The sequence below is a fragment of the Cimex lectularius genome, unplaced genomic scaffold (assembly GCF_000648675.2).
Source record: "Cimex lectularius strain Harlan isolate CLEC.00 unplaced genomic scaffold, Clec_2.1 scaffold7, whole genome shotgun sequence".
Lineage (NCBI taxonomy): Eukaryota > Metazoa > Arthropoda > Insecta > Hemiptera > Cimicidae > Cimex > Cimex lectularius.
In genome coordinates, this window is record NW_019392731.1 from 2,382,282 (window position 1) to 2,404,186 (window position 21,905).

Sequence of the window (21,905 nt, forward strand, 5' to 3'; positions counted from 1 at the left end):
TTTTTAGTTACTTGTAAAGTTTTTACAAAATAATAATTCTTTTTATGTGTGTCTTCTGATTGGGTAATTTTCACAAGTGATCTGATATAGATGTTCACAAATTAAACAAAGGCTTGGACAAATGTTTTTGTCTTGAATGGTCTATATACATCATTTCCTAAAAGAACCACAATAAAATCATGGAGAGCGATTTGATATTCCTGGAAATTCAAGTTAATTTAAAAAGTATTGATCTTTTAATTAAAAAAAAAAAAAAAATATCAAGCTTCCAAAATACAATTTCCATGGAGACCACTCCACACAAGGAGTAAAAAAAATGAAAAACTTTGGGTCTTTTCAAAATTTTTAGTCAGATAGCAACATAAGTAACAGTCGGGGGAGTGGACATAACCCAAAGAGCAATAGCGAGATCGAAGCTTGTACCCCTTTCAACATTCCGCAGTTCTATTTCGACTAGGATCGTTGAAGACGGTCACAGAAATGCCAGGTGAGTGTTGAACAATAGGCGAAATAATCAGTTTTAAAGTCTTGCGTACATTTTGTGGAAAACCGTCGATTTTTGCCGACTAGAAGATAAGCAGTTATTTGTGAAATTGTTTTGTGTTCCATTCAACTATCACTATTTTCAAAATATTTCTTGTTTTAAAAGTTCTGTTAGAAATCAGTCTTATGTTACCATGAAAGTTTAGTTTATCCACTCATGAACAGCTATTGGCTGGTATTTTGAAAACATACAAACTTTTACATTTCATTACTTCTACTGTTCTTCAGCGTAAGAGTGCTTAAAAAAATGAGCGTTCCACAGATTATATATTTCATGAAAAAAGTTTCGACTACGTAGTTACCACTTATTCAACCGGAAAGTTTTGTTTATCGGCCTGCAATTATTGTACGATTTCCCCCTTGTTTTTACAATCTGCTTCATTTTTTCTCGCTTCATGTGGCTGGACATGTCCTTCCTTTCATTGCACTCAGGGCTTTTGATTGTTACAACAGTCTGGCTAAAAGAAAACCAATTGCTGACAAATTATAACCAGTTTTCGTTAGTATGTTATATTCCAAATAAAAATAACATATTTACATACACTATCAAACATACTTTAGATTCATATTGACAAAGTCTTGTTTAAATCTTTGTCAATTTCGTTTAATGGGGAAAGCACATCATTCAGTTCATGGTTATGGTAGTTATTTGTGCTGCCTATGATAACAGATCAAATATTTAGAATTTAGAACATAATTCTATAAAGAAGAGGAAAGTGTAGGGAAATTCTTTGTTCTAATGATACAACTAAATTGGGTTTTTCAAACTTTAACAAATACATCTTCACGAATAAATAACCACCTCTGAATAAGCTCTTAGTGTAAAAGACACCGATCAAACAAAGGCTTAATTACTACTTCCTTTTATTTGACTTTTACCCCATCGACAAAACACGAGAAGGACTGTAGACAACATAAATATACATCCGAGGGAAAAGATCAAACAATTAAAACCTGATGTCGAATTATGATCGGCTCTGCTTTTTTTCGTTGGCAATAAAGCTAATGTTAGACAGGTTACATTTGCAGCTGAAAACTGTCTAAATAGATATTGGTACTATGGCTCTCAAGTAGGACAAATGTGCTTCTCTACATATGGGTTACACGATCTGGCTTCAAATTTCTATTAGTTCCTGGATTGAGCTATTTTTTCTTTTTTTAACAGAAATGTTCTTCTTGCTAGAACTACACAGTGCTATTACACTGGGTCTTCTTTCTCTTCTTGACAGAATTTGAACTGGGTAATTCTGCCACATCAAATACCTTTTGAGTCGACAATTGCAATTAACATTTTGTATGTTTTAGGCCACAGCAGGTTAGTAAGTTTAGATGACTTTCTTGATTAAGTGTTTTGCATCTTTCTGTCCTCAGTTCTACTTATGAGTGTATAACATGGTCTAGTGGCAATTGCCGTACTATTATTTTGGTTGACAATTTGACAGAAAGCTAGTAGTTTTATTAGTATTGCTGAAGAAATCTCCTTTGCTTCTTCCGCATCTCATCACTCGTATGTTCAGAGAACCAGACTTTAGACCAGTTGTTCTACCAGTGGACTCGCCGTACAATTCATAATCTTCCGATGTGTAAGATGAGACCAGAACATTCAGAGCAGCTTGACTATCATGGCGTATGGCTTTTCTCTCCTGGCTTCTAGGAAGTTGATAATTTAATTCTAAATCCAAGTCCTATTTAGGCGTTAATCTTTCCGTGTAATTTAATAGTTACCCATAGTCATTTTTCTATACTGTTCTTTCAAGGTATCGTATTTTTATATTTTTTTGTAGTTTTATTAGGCATCCCTAGGTATCTCTTCGAAGTTCTTCTAAACGTTTTTTGGCATTCTGAAGATAATCTGTCTTTAAATGGGTCAATGTGTAACGGATCTTGCCTCTCCATATACGTGCACATCGGGAGTCAAGTGTCCAGTAAGCAGTAATACGAGTCTAATCCTAACACGTTTTTGGTTTAGTAGTTCTGTGTTTACTTTCTCCCATAGTCATTTATTGAACTTATTCACCTGCTTCTAACCTGAAATACAATCGCATTGAATCGAGGACTTATGCTTAACCCATTATCTGATGGATCTACTTTTTAGCAATTTGATATAAAGCGAAAGGGTTCAGGGCCGATCGGTGTCCTCACCGAACGTTCATAGACTTTTCGGCCTTCTCGTTGCCCCTACCATGTGTGCCATGGTATCTAAATAATGGTAGTTTTGTATTTGTCCCTAAGTCTGATAGGACCTTGATGAAATCCCAAACGGCTCTAGACTTTACTATGGATAGGGGAGTTGTCTTTAGTGCTGTCTGGCTGTCCAAGTAGATTACTATTCTTTTGTTGGTAATAACCAGCCTTTTGATCACTTTGGCTCAGTGTTCAATAGCCAGAGTTTCCGCCTAAAAGAGTGGCATATTGCCGAAGGCTTATATAAATTCTAGGACTAGGTTTATTTCCATACATCCAAGCTTCTGACCCATACTCAGTGTTGGAGCCATCTGTATACCACATAGTCGACATTAATTAGGATCCTTTCTCCCAGTCTGCTGTATTGCGTATTTCGATTTGCAATTTGGTATCATGGCGCCAACAGGCATCCCCAGAACCTTGTCTGCCTGAAGTTCGGTCCGAAGGTTAATTTCTCTCTTTTATGCGAGTTATGAGTATTGGAGCCTGCCCTTGCATTAGCCTGTTAATTGTGGTTCTTACCTCCCCTGGATCTTCATCCATTTGTCGACGTGGTAGGTAACGTCACAAAGACTGCAGTTGTCGTTGTTCTCATGATTTCCGGATTAGGCAGGATTGCCATCCTATTTGTAGTTACATCACAATCACGTACCGTAAGTCTGACGACTATCATATAAAAGCTAAAGTAGTTCATTTTGTGGTTCAAATTCAAGAGTAACTCTGGTTTTGAGTATAGGCATTTTTAAAAGTTGATTTGGGCCGAAAAACAACTAACTTAACTTTCAGTCTAAATTATTTCCGTGGAATTTCAACGAATTACTATTTTTTACCGAAGATACATTAACGTGAACAGTGAGAATAGCTACTAGAATATCCAGTACACTGAACAATTCAACGATCAATTCAATGTTTTGCTAAATCATTACCGTTTATCTATAATAATTAGCCGTAAATTTGTTACAGCAGTCGGACAGGAATTGGGAATTAAGACCAAAATTGGCAAATGTATGAGCCAGTCGTCAATGATGTCCCTCTACGAGCTGAGGGAGATGAACATGCTCTGCGACGCCGTGATCAGATTGGAAGACGGTTCATCATTTCCTGTCCATCGGGCAATTCTGTCGGCTTGCAGCAGTTATTTCAGGCAAGCCGTCAATCAAAACCAATCATTTCTAGTTTTCACCGTTGTGATTTTGCCATTTTTCTCCTCAGGTCTCTTTTTACCACGACACTCCACCAGTCGGAAAAAACGGACGTGCTTCTCCCAGGTCTGGCCTCTAATATACTCGGCGCTTTGCTCGAATACGCCTATTTAAGGCGGATCACGATCACGGAAGACAACGTGACCTACCTCTTGTCAGCAGCAGACTACCTTGCCATACTTGGTGTTATTGAGCAATGCTGTGAGTTCCTAAAAACTCAGCTGAATCCGGAAAACTGCATTGGAATTTTAAAGTATGCTAGGTATGTATTAAACCAACGTTCATTTTTTTATATAATAAGAAGCATTTCTGCAAATCATAAAGTTGTAAATATACAAGTCCTTTGGCGTTTGGTCGTCCTAGTCTGCCTTTTAATTCTGATATTTTTCTTCAACATTTTGCCACATTTAGTTTACTTGTTAAAATAAATGTTTTTGATAAGCCGACAAGAATGTACGGACCAGGACGATCAGAGATGATTAAATTTGAGTCTATCCCTTACTTAACTATGTCACAAAACTACATGTGAATTTTATTTGCTAAAAGTTTGGTCATTACTAATTCAACTTCCTCAAATTTTAGTGTAAAACACTAATGTCAAATAATCGTTCTTTTAGTTTTCTTTAAAAACCTCCTAGGAGCAAGAATTTCAGTCTGCTTAGGTTTTTTTACCAACAAGATCTGCTGTTTCGGCTTCTTCCTGACAGTATCTGCTGCTCTGTGTTGATACATCTGCCTCCAGATTCTAGTGTCCATTCTGTAGTCCTACTTTCATTCTAGTCCTAATGCATCCTAGGTTTAGTAGTTCTGCCGTTAGTTAAGGTGAAAGCGGCATTTCTTGGGATTCCTTTCTCCTAGTCTGCTGTATCGGGTGTTTTAAGTTGAAACATTTTATCAAATCCGAATTTTATGGTCATGGCATCAACAAACTTTCCAAAAACCTTGTCTTCCTTAAGTTTATCCTAAAACTTTAATTTCACTGTTTTATGCGAGTTGACTATTGGGGCCTACCCTCGCATTAGGATTTAGCGACTGGGAGTTTTGTGGCCTTGAAAAGGGCCGGTGTTGTGTTGAGAGAAGCCGTGACGAAGGTAGAAGGCCTAGACCTGCGACGTGCGAGTGGCGCCCTTGCTTGTGGTGTGTGAGAGAGGAAACCGTTGGCTGAGGTCCGGTGGTCTGTGAGTCGGTTGACTCCACAGAGGCCGAAGGTACTGGAGTGCAACAATTAGCCGAGGGGCAGCGTTTGGCGTTTATAGCCAAGTCGGCTGTTTAGAAGGCGAGATCAGGTGTGCGGGTACTCTTGCAGTCGTCGACGGTGTTCCATTAGTGATAGCTCGTCGGGCTGACGAGTCTGGTGTCGTTGAGTATTAATGAGGTATGAGACCTCGTCGGCTGACGAGTGTAATTCCAGCGGGGCAGTGCCCCTGCTTATGTAGGGAAGAGCTCTACTCTGATTGCCTGCAGAGAGGAGGGCGAGAACATTCCATAAGTCGTAGTGGCATCTAGCGGTATCGTGGAAACTAACTAGTAGCCACTTCAAGGATATTAATTGTGGTTCTTACCTCCCCTGGTTGAAGATTTGTTGAGAGTATGAGTTGGAGCCTGCCCTGCTTAGCCCATGAATTGTGGCTCTAAACTTCCTGAGTGATATGTAGTACAGGTAGATTCAGGAGGCATTCCAGACCAGCAATAGAGGTGTTCTCATGGGCCACGTACGCTTGTACTGAAGATCCTGACCGCCCTCAGCTGTAATGTCTTCGTCCATCAAACCATCGATTCTTAGGTTGTCTTGGGTCTTACAACCTCTGTGTATACCCATGGGACATCTTTGGATTTAGTCCCCAGCTTTTTGCAAAAGGTAGCATTTATTGAGCTGCTGATTCCAAGAAAGTCTGTGGTCAAAAGTGACACCTGGATATTTCACTTCTTTAGAAAAGGAATTGCAGCTCCATTTATCAAAGGCTGCTTAAGACCTCTTAGTTCCCATTCTTCTTGTTTACTGGGGTTTATTTTATTTTTGCAACATCTGTTAAGTGCGTAATGCACTTTCTCTGTGTTGAAAAAATAAGTAAATCTAAAATAAGGTGTAAACAATATAAATGAATCAGACAAAAAATAGACTAAACTTTTAATATTATTTTTAAGCACAAAACATTTGTAACGTACGTACGTTGAACGAAAATATAACCCTTCTCACGTTAAGTTTGCAATTAAATATTTCATAATATTTTAAACCGTGTACCAATTTAAGAAAATAATGAATCTAGTTAATAAGTAACAGTTAGTAATAAAAATAACACATGTAATAAGAAAATAACTCATTCCTTTTTTTAAACACATTGAACATTTGCTACTGCACCATATGACATTGTTAAATAAAATGTTAACAGTGAACTTAAGTACATAACTCACATTGTATAATGAGTAGAGAAATAGTTTTAAAAAGTAGTAAAAGTTTGGTTAATTGAAAAAAAAAAATAATACAAATTCGTATTTAACAATCTTGTATTGTTGCAAGAACTTTTTCAGAACACAGTGAATTTCAATTATGGCAATAAGATTGCAAGCTAACTTATTCAAAGTTCAAGTTGTGTTTTATTATTAGTTTTTAACAAAACTTTTCCACTAATTTTAACTATAAAATGGTAATACTATCGGAATTTGTGTTTTGTAAAGTCAAACGCGTGGATTCAAACTAATTAAACACAAGTTTTTTAGCATATTTCAACAGAATATTGTATAATTTGCTAATTAAGACTTAGGATATTACGAAATACCGCAATGTTGATAACGAAATTAAAGAGTCGTTATTGCTATTTAGGCTATCGTTGTTTTGAAATAAAAGGCATAACCTGAAAAGTTTAAGTTTTAAGCATAAGCTCTTTTCTAGAATTGCTGACTACATAAGTTGTATTAATTAATATTATTTTTCTAAATGTTAATTCTACGTTTATTTGCATTCAGGGACCACTTCTGTCTGAAGCTAGAAAAGGAAGCTTTTACGTACGTAATGCGTAACTTCGTGCAGGTAGCGCAAAGGAGTGAGGAAATACTGAATTTAGGCGTCGACGAAATCAAAGAAATAGTCGGATCCGACGAACTCAATGTTAAAAGCGAAGAACTCGTCTGGGAATTTGTTCTAAGGTGGATTTCCAAAGACCCTGAGAACAGAAAACAGCACATTGTCATTCTCATGGGGCAGATCAGGCTCGGCTTGATGGACACGCAGTTCTTTTTGGAACACGTAGGTTCTCATTTTCATTAATAGAAAGCAATACTAACAATTGACGTCAATACACGGAGAAACTGTTAGGCACTAAATTGCCCGGCTACTTCTCCAAATGGCGTGCTCTAAAACGTCAAAGTTCAATTAGCCCCTATTATTTTAATGGTGTCGTAAAACGGGCTATATTTAAGGGCAACCGTCTCAATCTAATCGGGCTAATATAGGGACTCTAACCAAAAGTGTTTTACACGGTAATAAACTATTTCTGGCATTGTAATTGTCTGACAGGTGAAAGAGCACCAATACGTAGCTGGCAACGATCTTTGTCGACCGATAATTATCGACACCTTGAGGTTTTTATACGATTTGGAGATGATAACACAAAGAACGGGCGAGGTGTCGACACCTGAAATAGCGAGGCCGAGAGTCCCACACGAGATTCTTTTCGCCATCGGAGGCTGGAGCGGAGGAAGTCCTACCAACTACATCGAAACTTACGATACTCGAGCCGATCGATGGGTCAAGGTACAACACATAAAATAACTACTAAAATGGCCTATAATATAGATATTTCATTCATAAATAACTTTTTAAACACTACTTGATATATTTTGATAACGATATGTATTAGAACTGTATAGACGGTGATAACCAGTGGTGGACCTCAATTTTTTTTAATATATTGTAATTTCAAATTTGAAACTAGCATTATAACATATCATAGTAATTCAGATATTGTGAGATGCGGTCGGGTGTGATGTAGGTTTCAGAAAAACATTTTCTTTATCGTGCGAATGTTTCGATCTTTTATTGAGATCATCACAAACAATGTTTACATTTAACAAATACATTTAGGATGTGAATAAGTGAATTTATACAATGCAAAATATATTTTATATTCAAACAAAGTATTTCTACTCACTCAAAGTGTTTGTCTTCTATGTAATTGTGCCATCCTTGCGTGTGTTGAGAGTGCAGTGAGATTTTGCTGTTTTATGTTTATATATGTTTGGTTTTGAAGGGGTGGGGAAGGAAGTCGGTATATAAAGACAATTTTGTGCAAGGCGTCGGCTTCTTTGAAGTGAAAAAAGCCGACAAAGGGGAACTATGTGTTGGTAATAGTTCGGCCAGATTATTCTTTCAGGATTATATAGAAAGGGGATAAATAGGAAAAGGAAAACTAAATTGTTGGGAAATTAGACTATGTGAAAAGTATTTGATGTGTGGAATGTAATATAATGATATATGTATGTTATCTGTATTGTATTTGATTTTTTTGATTTTTATTGAAGAAAACATCAACAAAAGAGCGAAAACGTGCCAAGATAAAAAAAAGATCATCTTCAATAAAAATCAAAAAAATCAAATACAATACAGATAACATACATATATCATTATATTACATTCCACACATCAAATACTTTTCACATAGTCTAATTTCCCAACAATTTAGTTTTCCTTTTCCTATTTATCCCCTTTCTATATAATCCTGAAAGAATAATCTGGCCGAACTATTACCAACACATAGTTCCCCTTTGTCGGCTTTTTTCACTTCAAAGAAGCCGACGCCTTGCACAAAATTGTCTTTATATACCGACTTCCTTCCCCACCCCTTCAAAACCAAACATATATAAACATAAAACAGCAAAATCTCACTGCACTCTCAACACACGCAAGGATGGCACAATTACATAGAAGACAAACACTTTGAGTGAGTAGAAATACTTTGTTTGAATATAAAATATATTTTGCATTGTATAAATTCACTTATTCACATCCTAAATGTATTTGTTAAATGTAAACATTGTTTGTGATGATCTCAATAAAAGATCGAAACATTCCCACGATAAAGAAAATGTTTTTCTGAAACCTACATCACACCCGACCGCATCTGACGATATCTGAATTACTATCGGTTAACGGTCACTAATCTCTACACATTATAACATATCGATGAAACCCAGTGTCTTTTTGTTTTGAATTACAATGAGTTGTTTGACATTTTCATTTCAGCCACCATCCCTCATTATAGATATTTCTTGGCAAACTAAGGTTCTTTTTTTTCATGGTTGTTTAACGCGTCGCGTAGTTTGATGTGGATTCTATCCATGGTGACCATAATTTTTGAAATCTTAATGTAAAGTTTAAAGTACATCGTTCTTGTATAATATGTGTCAATGTTGCAAAGATGTTCATTTTGCTCTAGGCTGAGCTTTATATACTACCCTAAAATCTAACTAAAATTTATTTAAAATACGGATGAACAATATGATACGCTAATCAGGTTGATGGAACTTACAAGACTTATGGGCAGGTCAATCATTACTGATTTGGTATTTACTGATGTTACTGATTTTTTTTCCTCAAGAATTTCATTTACGGTGACCATAATTTTTGGTATCTTAACGTAAAGCTTAAAGTACAACGTTCTTGTATTATATGTGTCGATGTTTCGAAGATGCTGATTTGCTCTGGATTGAGACTTCCCCTAAACATACAAACTTATAACTTATAAACTTCCTCTAAAATCCAAATAAAATTTCTTTAAAATACCAATGAAAAAACGCTAATACGATTGAAGGAACGTACAAGACTTATAGGCAGGTCAATCGTTACTGATTTGGTTACTGATGTTACTGACATTTTTCCTCAAGTATTCCATTTATGGAAACAATTCATTGAAACCACTTTTTATTAATATGTTATAAATTAGAAAACATTTCTGTCATAAGTACCAATTTTATCTATTTTATTTTTGCGAAAATTCTCCTTTTCAAAGCTTTCAGGCAAAATCTTTTTCAGGCTGAAATTCTATTCAGACTTCTCTTAATTTCTGAAGTTACTCTCGCAGATTGGGTTAACCAATTAAGAACGCCTATCCAGAGTAGACGGATAAAACAACCAATGGTGTTTAAAACCGATCACCTTCCTCACAGATTGGTGTTCATAAGTAATTTGCTAATCAAATTTTTTGTGGGCGAGTAAAATCCACATTATCTTTATACGTTGCCGGTTTTCTAAATCCGCTTTTTGAAAGGCGACCTGGAAATTTCGTTGTTTCAGTGGTAATTAACGTATGAAAAACAGACAACCGTCCTTTTGAGGGTCTTCAGGTTGACAAAACTGTATTTTGATCGTTATTTTGCCTGCTGTTTTGGTTGACCCATCCATGTGTTTCGGCTTTCCACCATCTTCAGGGCTGAGTTGTTCAGCCCCAATCATAGTTACAAAATAAACATTATCTGTTTTCCAAAATCTATTTTTAGGCGCTCTCGCAATTTTATTGAACCAGTGATAATTGCAAGAGTCAATATGAGAAGAGCAAACAGTAGTGATGGAAAAAGAGACCAACTGTCATTTTGTCAGATTCACTTCTGGAGGTTTGCGGATGATGAGCCTGCAGTTTGGTTCTTTCTGATCAGTTTGTCTATCCTCGCGCTTTTGTTCTATTCGAGACATTGGGGCTCAAAAGTGCTCGTTTTCCAGTAGAAATCAAACAGTAGTGATAAAAAACAATCTAAAATTGTTATATTGGGAGATTAATCTTGTGAGATCTACTAGGTGATGAACCTGAGTCTGGTCGTTTTTGATCATTTTGCTTGTAATCGCCGTTGTCGTCTGTCCGAAACTTTTCGACTCTTCACAATCTTCTGTGCTCGGGTTTTTATAGCCAGCGTGATATTATTACACGAATGGCATTGCATTTTTCCAAATTCAATTCATTCTTTCCTCTTTTTCGAAGGTACTCTCACAGGTTCATTGATTCAATAATAATTGCATCGGTCAACCTGTGAAAACGACCAACCAAATATTGACAAATAATTATGATTTGGCGTTTTCTATTGAGGTTTGCGTGGGTATGAACTTTTGGTTTGGTAGATTACGATCATTTTAGCCTGCAAATCATATCAGTTTTTGGTATATCAGTCGCGTTTTCTCTTATCGTCGTTTTCAAGGCTGGGATTTTATCCAGTTACCATGAATATTAAAGATAGGTATTTTCAGTATTCTAAATTCATTTAGACTTTCCCCATTTTCGGATTTTGTTGTCGCCGTTTCAATGATTCAGGGATAATCCCATGGGTTAACTAATTATGAAGAAACAGCGCTAGACGGATAAATTCTTACTGAAATTTGCTGACAAATTGGTTGTCTTGTATGCCTAATGTGTAAATCAATTTAATTTACTTTTTGTGAAATATCAACTCGATTTGAAGTCAAATCAGTTCCAGTCTCTAAGTTTCTTCAGCCTTACCATACTACCGAGAGAAAAATGTCTCCTAGGCATCAGTAGGATCTTCAAACAGTTGATCATCACAATTTTCACTGATCAGATTTTTAGCTGTAAAACATTTCATATAATAGATTGTGTTGTAGGTTGAAGAAGTTGACCGGACGGGACCTAGAGCTTACCACGGAACAGCGGTTGTCGGTCACGATATTTATATAATTGGAGGTTTCGACGGAATGGACTACTTCAATTCGTGTCGTTGCTTTAACGCAGTGACTAAGACCTGGAGGGAAATCGCTCCGATGAATGCTAGAAGGTAGCTGCTGGTGGTGGTTATTGCTCACAACAATTTGTCAATTTCCATCGTTTTCAGATGCTATGTGAGCGTGGCAGTACTTGACGATGTTATCTACGCTATGGGGGGTTATGACGGACACCACAGGCAAAACACGGCTGAGAAGTACGACTACCGCACCAACCAATGGACGATGATAGCGCCCATGAACGCCCAGAGGAGCGACGCTTCTGCTACAACTCTCAACGGTAAGAATTCCAAAGTAGAATCGTCCAGAGAAACCCCACATTCTTACCGAGGACAACGTCTAAATTCAGACAGACTTTCGTAAAGGGGCTTCGCAGAAAAAAGAGCCGAGATTCTGCCATCGTATAAACGGGATTGGAAATAGAACGATTTGAAATCATTTGTGATCAGGCTATCCTACATAAGAAAGATATCAATCAACCTTCGCCTCCGCAATACCATCCAGATTTCGGCAAATACAATATTCCGGTCGGACCCTATCGATTTCCCATCCCCGACTCCTCAGGGTTTTCATTTGCCATGTTTTACGACAGAATATATTGAAGTTATGAAAGTCATAAGAATGGCAATGATACCAAAATTGTATACAGTGAAAAGGATATTTTTAGTTACTTAATGCAAAAAACAAGTACTTTAACAAAAACACTATAGAAAGGTGTCACAATAAGTTTTCTTCATTGGGTGAATATGAGAGGAAGAATTTATTACTCTTGCCCTACTGCTATTCCTAATTAAACTCCAGTTCCAAGATTATCCGTACTGTTGGTTGTCGGATTTACCTTCTCGTTTATTAGGTTTTATCACATTTTCCGCTCTACACTGTTTGCCCTTGTGTTATTCGTGGAAGGGTAATACTTCAAAATAAATCCCACCCGGATAGCACATTAATGCATACAAGATTAGATTTCGAAATCCGGATCCAAACAAAGATTTTTTTTCCCGGTGTGACTACTTTTTGGGGAAAATACGAATCGGTAGGACTGAAAATCTTACGGCTAAATATAAAACGAGCAATTCTTTCTTTATGGGTCAAAGAAGATTTTATTTTCTCTTTCTTTGCCCGATAACCACGCTCAGAATTTAATTTTAAACTAGAGGTCAATATAATAGGTATGATATAACAGTTAAATTATACAAAACAAAATCATAAAAATATAAACAAACAGAAAAACCATTTGGCCAATATTTGCATTTATGCAGATATAGTAGAATAAACTACAGAAAAGTAAGTTACACTATTAAAAACCGGAAAGTATTACAGTTTCCAGTATGAGACTAACACATTAAATTATATCTACTTTCATTTATTAATATATTATTTCCTAAAAAATGTACATCTACATTTTTGTAATGTTAAATTATACTTGTCATAAGAGATACCCTAAAATTTCATTTCAAGTTAGCCTCGAATCTTAAATTCAGTTAGCAGGTTCATATTTGTTTTTGTAAATTTATTCTTTTCTATTTTCATATTTAAGAGGGAGAAGGAATACTCGATTAATAAGAGATAATTCTTCCATCAGCCTATACACATATTATGTATGTAACTAATCTAAATGAGGGTCGATGTCTCAATATTCCACCATTGGCCTTCTCACACTACACATTAACGCTAGTAAATATAAACAGTAGCAAATACAAACCGATATATTTACCAAAATTATATACAGGGTGTTCCAGTTCCTTCTGTCGAAACTCAGGGAATCGATTCTACTCTTTTTTTGGAGAAAAAAATGCTTAAGAGAAAATTTTCGGAAAGTTCTCTATTTTGAAGATATTCGTCAATTTAGGTTTTTTTCAACTTTTCACTACCTTACCACATAAAAACGCTTACAACTTCCAAAATGTTGAGACTACAACAAATCTAATTACACCATTTGAAAGAACGCTAAATTTTCTGTAAGATAATTCTATTTGCAATAATCTGAATGACATAAAATGTTAGTTAGCCAATATCTGTTGGAACATGTCAAAATTACAAAATTTAAAATTTTGGTCATGATTGCACGTTCTACTGAGGTTACAAAAAAATACCTACAACTTGTCAAATTTCACAAAAACTTCTTCATCTAATATGCTTTACGTTGATGTATCCAGGTTTTTCAATAACTTTCTAGTAGAGTTGAAAAATCAACGTAAAGCATATTAGATGAAAAAGTTTTTGTGAAGTTGTAGGTATTTTTTTGTAACCTCAGTAGAACGTGCAAACATGACCAAAATTTTAAATTTTATTCAGATATCGTGAGATGAGGTCGGGTGTATCTCATGATATCTGAATAACTATCGATTAACGGTCACTAATCTCTACACATTTTAAATTTTGTAATTTTGACATGTTCCGACTGATATTGGCTAACATTTTATGTCATTCAGATTATAGCAAAAAGTATCTTACAGCAAATTTAGCGTTCTTTCAAATGCTGTAATTGGATTTGTTGTAGTCTCAACATTTTGGAAGTTGTAAGCGTTTTTATGTGGTAAGCTAGTGAAAAGTTGAAAAAACCTAAATTGACGAATATCTTCAAAATAGAGAAATTTACGAAAATTTTACCCTGAGCATTTTTTGCTCCAAACGAAGAGTAGAATCGATTCCCTGAGTTTCTTCAGAAGAAACTGGGACACCCTGTATAATAAAACAGCCCTTTTTCTCTAAATATCGAATCAGGGACCAAAATATTGTTTAAGGACAATTCTCACTGTGGCTCCTTCAGGTTCACTATATGGAGCCAAGAAACGACAAATTTCCATTAAGTTTGACATAGCGAACCAACTTCTCCACTTGCCCGACACATACGTTGGCTTTTGCACAAAATGACGTAACAGTGGGTCAACCTAGCATTACCTATTCTTCGTTGAGCCAGTTGATCTCTTTTCTTCTGTTCAGATCTTAACGTATAGACGCTCACGTGCGTAAGAGCTTCTCTGCTGATCCAGCCCACCATCGTATACATATATTGTTAGCTTTATCAACATAATTTTACGTTATGTGATGTAAATTAACATAATTTAAAATCAAAATTGCTTATATTTTATTAAACTCAATCAAACTTTGTAAATCCAATTAATATTTTATACGACATATATTAATTAATTGATTAATCGATTGAATAATGCAGTTTTACACAAATTAATTTATTTTTGACTGGGGCTTCCAACATCTAGGTCATTTCAGCCCCCAACTAAGTCCATATTCTATTTACCCTTTCAAACACTACACTCATACATATAAATACATTCATACACATAAATACATCCATACTCATTCCGTTTGGTCGGTGGAGTACTTGATATTCCTCCACCGACCTATACTCAAACTAAACCAGATTGGGGTCGATGGAGTACTTTTATAAATATTCCGCCATCGACCCCGAACCCACACTCATACGCACTCAAAGTTTGAGAGGCGATGATGACGTTATATTTCACCCTCACCCCTCGCCATTCACGCTAATAAATACATTCACTCAGACAAAACATATAGACACACAGACATATTATATACAATAAAAAAAACCAATTTCCCCTAAAAAGCGGAACAGGGGACCTAGAAACTCGCTACCGTCCTCGAGTACCATTTTCAGATTGGATGGCATGCCTACACGCTCCCTGTAGAGAGCCAAGGCATGACATGTTTCCAGTATGTGGGACACATCGAGCAACCTTTCTCTTCCTAAGGGCCACCTAATGTATTATAATTTCTTATAATTATAAGAATTTTTTTTAAATTTTTAAAGAATGTAAAGAATAATTTTTAAAGACTTCTATAAATTCTTCAACTTTGCAATTATAATCTTCATATTTAGACCTATTTATTTTTATAAATGTATAAAAAACCTTAACAATTACATTAATGTTAATGTTTTCTAAGGTAACCTAATGAATTTAGAATTGTATAAACAAGCCATATTTTCAATACATCTAAGGATCTAATATATGCTTAGATTGTATATATTGTAAATGCCGTGAGAATATTTGATTATTTTGTAAGTTGTGCATAGTTTTATTGATTCCTAAATCTATTTTACAAATATGTTTTTTATTATTTACGCCCTTATTATGACCTTAAAATAGGTGGAATGATTGGCAGTAACAACTAAATTTGCTTTTATTTCTTCATGACAATACCTCGATCCAGACTGTTCGTGTTCGTCGTGTTTTCAAACAGCGAAAATATTTGAATACAATTCGGTTGCCATTCCAAACCGAATATATTACGTTGGTAAAGTTAAATAACATATCAGACCAAGTCCATTGCCAGAAAGCAAAATTGGACCACAAGAAAACTTTTGTTTATGTATCGAAAGACATGGTTGAATCAACTTTGAGATGGAATACAGATTCCAATATTTCTCCTTTTGTTATTTTAACATGTTTTTTTTTCTGAATAATTACAAGGAATTTATTAATTTGGTTTGTTGGAAAACTTTCTAGTCGCGGTGTACAATTTATCCAAATAATCTACTGTACCATATTAATGGCAAACCTTGGCGCTGATCTAATTGTTACCAACGAAATCATCCCGGGTTCGTAATATTTAACCTTTAGTTTGCTTCATAGTCAATCAATAATCGACAGTATTAATTCAGTCGAGTGCAACAGTATTTCTTTATATCTAAAAAATTGATCTAATAATATTTCTAAATTATTAATAAATCAAACAGAAAATACGTTTGCTTAAAATTGTCTTCCTTTGAATAATTCTTGTTAAATGAGAAAATCTATATAAATACTAAAGCCTTTTGAAAACTCAAAGATTCAAAGTCAAAGGGGTGCAAGAAAGATTGTGTAATCTCAATGCCCAGGTGGAAGAAATTAGCTTTCTTCGTTGAATGCATTGTTTGACGTATGGTACCTTTATAATGATAAGATTTAAGATAATGATGACATCCGTGGGCTCGAATAGAAAAACAATCTTTTGTTTTTTCCTCTAAAATTACTTTATTTTTAGACTTAATCATCAATTTAATTAAACTTCCCTTGGCTCATTTTCCCCAACTTCAAAACTGTTTCAAATGGCTCAACGCTTCTTAAATTTTTTTTTTGTTTGAATGGAAAAGATTTATGTAATACTTTATCAACTTTCCTTAACTGTAAGTAGAATTGTAAGAAATTATACTGGAAACTGTTCCTTTAACGACTGGTACTGAGACAAAAGAAGGCTATTAACCACGAAACATTGTTGACCAATAATTCCAGTTTCAAACTTGATATTTTTTTTAAAGCGATACTTTTCTTTCCAGGTAAGATTTATATAACCGGCGGTTTCAACGGACAAGAGTGCATGAATACGGCTGAGGTCTACGACCCCGAGTTGAACCAGTGGTCGATGATTCCACCGATGAGGTCAAGAAGAAGCGGGGTTTCATGCGTGGGCTACCACGGTTGCATATATGTCATAGGTACGTTTTTTGATTAACAAAAATGATTAAACAATAACATAAAAGCAGAAATATGAAGTAAAATAAAAAGTGTTCATTGGAAGAACAATGATGTACATCTCCTAGAGCGTTGACATGTTCTAAATTTTTGGATAATTCATCATACTTGATTGAGAAGTAAGAAATTAATGAATGTTTTCGTTCTGTGAGTATTCCTTTGGTTACAAAGAGTGAAGAAACTACCCACTGATAGTGCTCCATAACTAGAAAGACATTGAGTTACACATAAAGTAGAGATTTTTATATCACATTGCAATTTCGAGGAGGTTTATTGGGAAATGATCGGTAGTTAAGTTGTTGTACGTGGGGATTGGAATGAGAGTGGAGGTTTTTTGAGCCAGAGACTATTGATATTTTAATGGCCGTCGAACATTGGTTTATTTACAACCAACCATCTATATATGGAGGATATTTTGAAGATATCATTTAATTTTCTGAGTTTTTAGAATTGAGATTTTATTTTGGGATCTACTGGGTGGGTTCCATAGAAGCAAAATTATGGAGAAAAAAAAAAGATTATAAACGTTTCTTTAAAAAAAAAAATTACTAAAGCAATGCTTATATGGGGGGGGGGGTAGCCGAGTGGTTAAGGCGTCTGACTCTCGGCTAGTAGATCCCGCGGTCATGGGTTCGACCCACCGTCGCCTCTGGATTTTTCTGTCGCCTAAAAGGACCGGTGGCCGCAATTGAAATAAATTGACACGCCACTCATCAGTGGGAGGTCTGGGGCGGGATCGGATCTCAGCGACCCTGAATTTGGACCCAACCCCTTTCAAAAATGAGTTTCTTCGACGGAAGAACACTGGCACACCGGGGGTTCAATTCACACGCGTGTTGCGGGATCCCAAAAAATGGAGCCAGGAATAAAGTTCAATAAGCTGTAAGTGCAGTGCTCTGGGGGATCTCCTCCAGTTCCTGGTATACATTGTATAAAAAAAAATCCTTATATAAAAAAGTATTTTTTAAATTTATTTTATTTATTGCTATCTGTATACAAAATAAATGTACAATGAGCTAATACTATAGATTTGTACAAATTAGACAGTTTGTTCGACCTGCGTGGGGAGAAATCGGCCAGTTCTGGAACCCTGTTTTATTTAATTGGGTGGGTTAAGAGAGGAGGTCACGAGGCCATCGTCGTTGTAAAAAATGAGGGTGGGACGTCGAAGAAAGAGTTAGGGCTAGTGGGTAGGGTGGAGGGATAGTTTAGAGTAGAAATTAAGAAAGTGTGTTCGGATAAGATCGTTCACAAATGGGATTTTGGACACCTTTGATTGAAAGGATTGAATTCGTTGGACGTTCGAGGATTTGGCCGACTCCGAGAGTCCGACTCTGATGAGTGTTTAGTAAGCTGTTCTTTTTTATGATGCTCAGGGTTGATTGTGCTCCCAGTAGGTTTCTCATATCTTTTGTTTCTTGTCGTTTTAAGCTTGTATATAGTGTGTAAGGTTCGATGTATGTGTGCTATCTAAGTACAGCTCAAGGTAGCGGACTTGAATTGATAGTGTTAGTGGTTTTTGTGCACCGATGGGCAGGTTTGACATTTGTGCGAAATCGTGACTTATCCGCCACCGATTTGGCAATGAGGTTCAGATATTGTATTACATCTGTGGCTAGGAGTATGTAGATAAGCTTGCGGTGTCGTCTTAAGTTGGGACTTGTGTGTTTGGATGTGTAGGTATGTAAGCAGAATGTGTAACTTCCAGAAATGTAACTAAGCAATATTGCTTGTTTTCTAGAGCCGAGGGTATCCCGTCGACTAATAATCTGAAGTACTGCTGAACAGTAGGATGGTGTGGTTTGACTCCAAATATAAAAAAAAAAATAGATGTCACTCCAGCTATATCTCTTAACATTATTCCCTACCTCGTCCATCAGAATTTTTTTGTAACATTAAATTGGTTGACTTCAAAATTGAAACTGAAATCACTCCGTTTGAAACATTAGAGTGGTGCAATGTCAGGGTTTTAAGAAAGGAGAGTTTCTGACTCTTGACGTAGATTTCTTCATCCCAACGGAAATCGTTTAATAACTTACCTTTTTAACATAACGCTTGTTTTAAAAATCTAAATATCTTTCATCTCAAAAAATATGTGAAAAATTTAGATGTCTGGTGATGCAGCAGACATGAATCAAAATTGATAAAGAAATTACTACATTATATGCTCGTAAATTATGAACTTTTATATTCCAAAATTGACTCGATGATGGCCATTAAAATAGTTTGTTTTTAATTTCAAAAGCCCATATCAAGCTCAAGGGTTTTATCCCTAATAAACTGTTACCGCTTTGTAATACTAGATTTATCTGGATTTCAGTCAACATTTGATATGAACACTGCATTGGTTTTAATGCAAAACCCTAATCTCTCAACTTTGTATCATTTTTTGTTTTTCAAAAAAGGCAGGAAGTCTGAATAATAGTGTGTGAGCAGGGTGAGGCAACACCTTTCATTTCGGACATTTTCGCTTATGCTAAATGACCTACCGTTATGCTGTTATAAAATTGCTTTATGCCGTTTGGCCCACAGGCTGGATAGGATATTTTCTTTTTGAATTGAAAATAATTTGTCAAGCCGATGTTTTCACGCTCGTGGTGTTACCATGTCACACGAGAGAAGTTATAAGAATTTCATAGATCCATGGAACGAGCTTTTATCCGATTAAACCATTCCAGCTTTGTAACTGACTACTGTTAGCTCGCCATAGACATTGTCATAAATATCCACTTACAATTTACTTAAAAAATCAGACCCACTGGTAAACGATAAGGTTCACACCTTAGCATTAAATTTCTGACATTTTTAGAAAATGGTAGTTTACGATGACAAATGGTGGGCTTTAACATACACATAATGAGTTTGATGAGTTAAAACAACTTTTAATTTTTTAAGGTTACAAAAATTAAGATTTATCTTAAATTTTGTTCCATTTTTGAAAAAAGTATTTTTGAAATTTGCATATGTATATAATTTTATCGAACAAATTTTCTACTCCAGTTTTGATAGAAACATCTTAATTTAGTCATTGGTTATCATTTAAATGATAAATGCAAATTTAAATAATAATCCTATCTTTGATTGAAATTCTCGGTAGAGGGCGAGTCAACTTCCTTGACCCACTTTACTTTCCAAGCAATAAACGATCGTCCCAAGGGCGTTTCACAGAAAAGTTTCCCGTTTGTAAATTAATTTGATAAAATCTCTCTGTTAGCTTCGGGTTGAAATTTAGAACAAAGAGTTTCTTTGTAGGACAGGAGGATTCTTTCATTTAGTCTGATCCCGTCCTCTCGCACCCGCACGTTCCTTCCCACCAAACGTGGATGTTTGTTTGTTAAAGCAGTACACCGGGCATTCTTTGAGCCCATTCTCTCTGTTCCAGTCCTTAATTATATTTAGAAAAAATAGTGTTGAAATCTCAACTGTTTTTTTTTTACCTCAAATTCCTGGTTTTAGTCAAATATCCCCCTTTCACAAATAACCTGTGAGTTATATGAAAAACGTACTTTTACATTGACAAAATATAGTTTAAAAAGACAAATTCTCAAATTTTAGCTTAAAACACAGTATAGTAGTTAAAAAGACTCAGTACATACACATTTTTGATTTTTCAGTGTAGTTATTAATGTCATTTTAATAATTAATGTTATTTAAACTGTTTTCATACTTACAATACCCAAATGATGTTAATATGTTAAAAGTCATGTTTCTGTATGCTAAAACTTATAGACTCACGATTAATCGTTAGGGAAAAAAACTACACATAAACACAAATTAGGTTTGCTTTTATTGTTAGGGAACTCAAACCTTTTTGATTGACTAACTTCAACGGTTTTGCTTCATTGTAAATTCCCTAGGTTCGAATAAAAAGCGATGAGATAAGATTGTAATGGATTATATTTGAACTTAATACGATGATGGAAGAAAGAGGAAAGAAATCCCTCATGTATCTAGAGGTAGCATCTAAAATTAAATTGAGATTAGGTTTTACATTAGAGAAATCAACCCTTCTTGTTGGTAGATTAAGCAAAGTGTTTTCCTATTAACAACGGTCTTATAAATTCGAGAGTAATGAGAGAGAGAGTGAGAAGGGGAGATTTTTCGATATTATAAAATTAAAGATCATGATTTGATGAAACAGCAATTATTTATTAAATTAAAATTCATTAAAACAACAACGAAAAATAAGAATGATTAGTAATAGTAATTTTAAGGGCGCCGGTGGCCGCAACGGTTTGAGAGTTGACCCGGAGCTCATCACTGTAATGTAAAGGTTCCGGGTTCGAATCCAGCGGCCATGCCTTCGAACCCGACTGTATTAGATTCTGTGAAAGATTGCGGTGTTATAGGGAATATTGTGTCGTAAATTGCGAACAACTAAATTTATACCTTATTGTATGCAGGGTGATTTAGAAAAGCGTTGGTTGCGTTCAATTTGACACGACTATGCTTCCTCCGTGTAAAAACAGGGATGAGCCAGATTTCGGCGCATTATAGAAAAAATCCCTTGGTTTTTGTTAATGTTTTTGGAAAAGCTTCGTTGCACTTTTTATTCTTGTAAATTTTATTATTCGCATACATTCGAGTGGCCTTTTTTAAAATATTTGTATACTTTAAGAAAATTCAAATAAAAAACGTAAAACTAACAACAAACAGAGTGATTGACAATATTCTCGTGATTCATTCGATTCTCATAAAACCAAGTTTTTACAACAATCTAGATCAAACATTATATATATATCGAGCAATTCTTTCTTTATG

General features: G+C 35.4%; 1 protein-coding gene across 2 annotated transcripts in view; it reads left to right on the forward strand.

The window, feature by feature from the left end:
* The first annotated feature begins 284 nt into the window (after positions 1–284).
* Positions 285–21,905, forward strand: part of LOC106663923 (kelch-like protein 10) — a 30,492-nt gene continuing 8,871 nt past the window's right edge. Inside the window, exons 1-8 of one of the 2 annotated variants that reach the window (XM_014389170.2) lie at positions 285–487; positions 3,691–3,871; positions 3,940–4,191; positions 6,894–7,173; positions 7,444–7,680; positions 11,533–11,702; positions 11,760–11,929; positions 16,949–17,107. In XM_014389170.2, coding sequence (XP_014244656.1) covers positions 481–487; positions 3,691–3,871; positions 3,940–4,191; positions 6,894–7,173; positions 7,444–7,680; positions 11,533–11,702; positions 11,760–11,929; positions 16,949–17,107 — 1,456 coding nt within the window. In that variant the 5' untranslated portion in view covers positions 285–480. The remainder of the gene's footprint in view (positions 488–3,690; positions 3,872–3,939; positions 4,192–6,893; positions 7,174–7,443; positions 7,681–11,532; positions 11,703–11,759; positions 11,930–16,948; positions 17,108–21,905) is intronic. The other variant, XM_014389171.2, reaches the window with a different exon arrangement.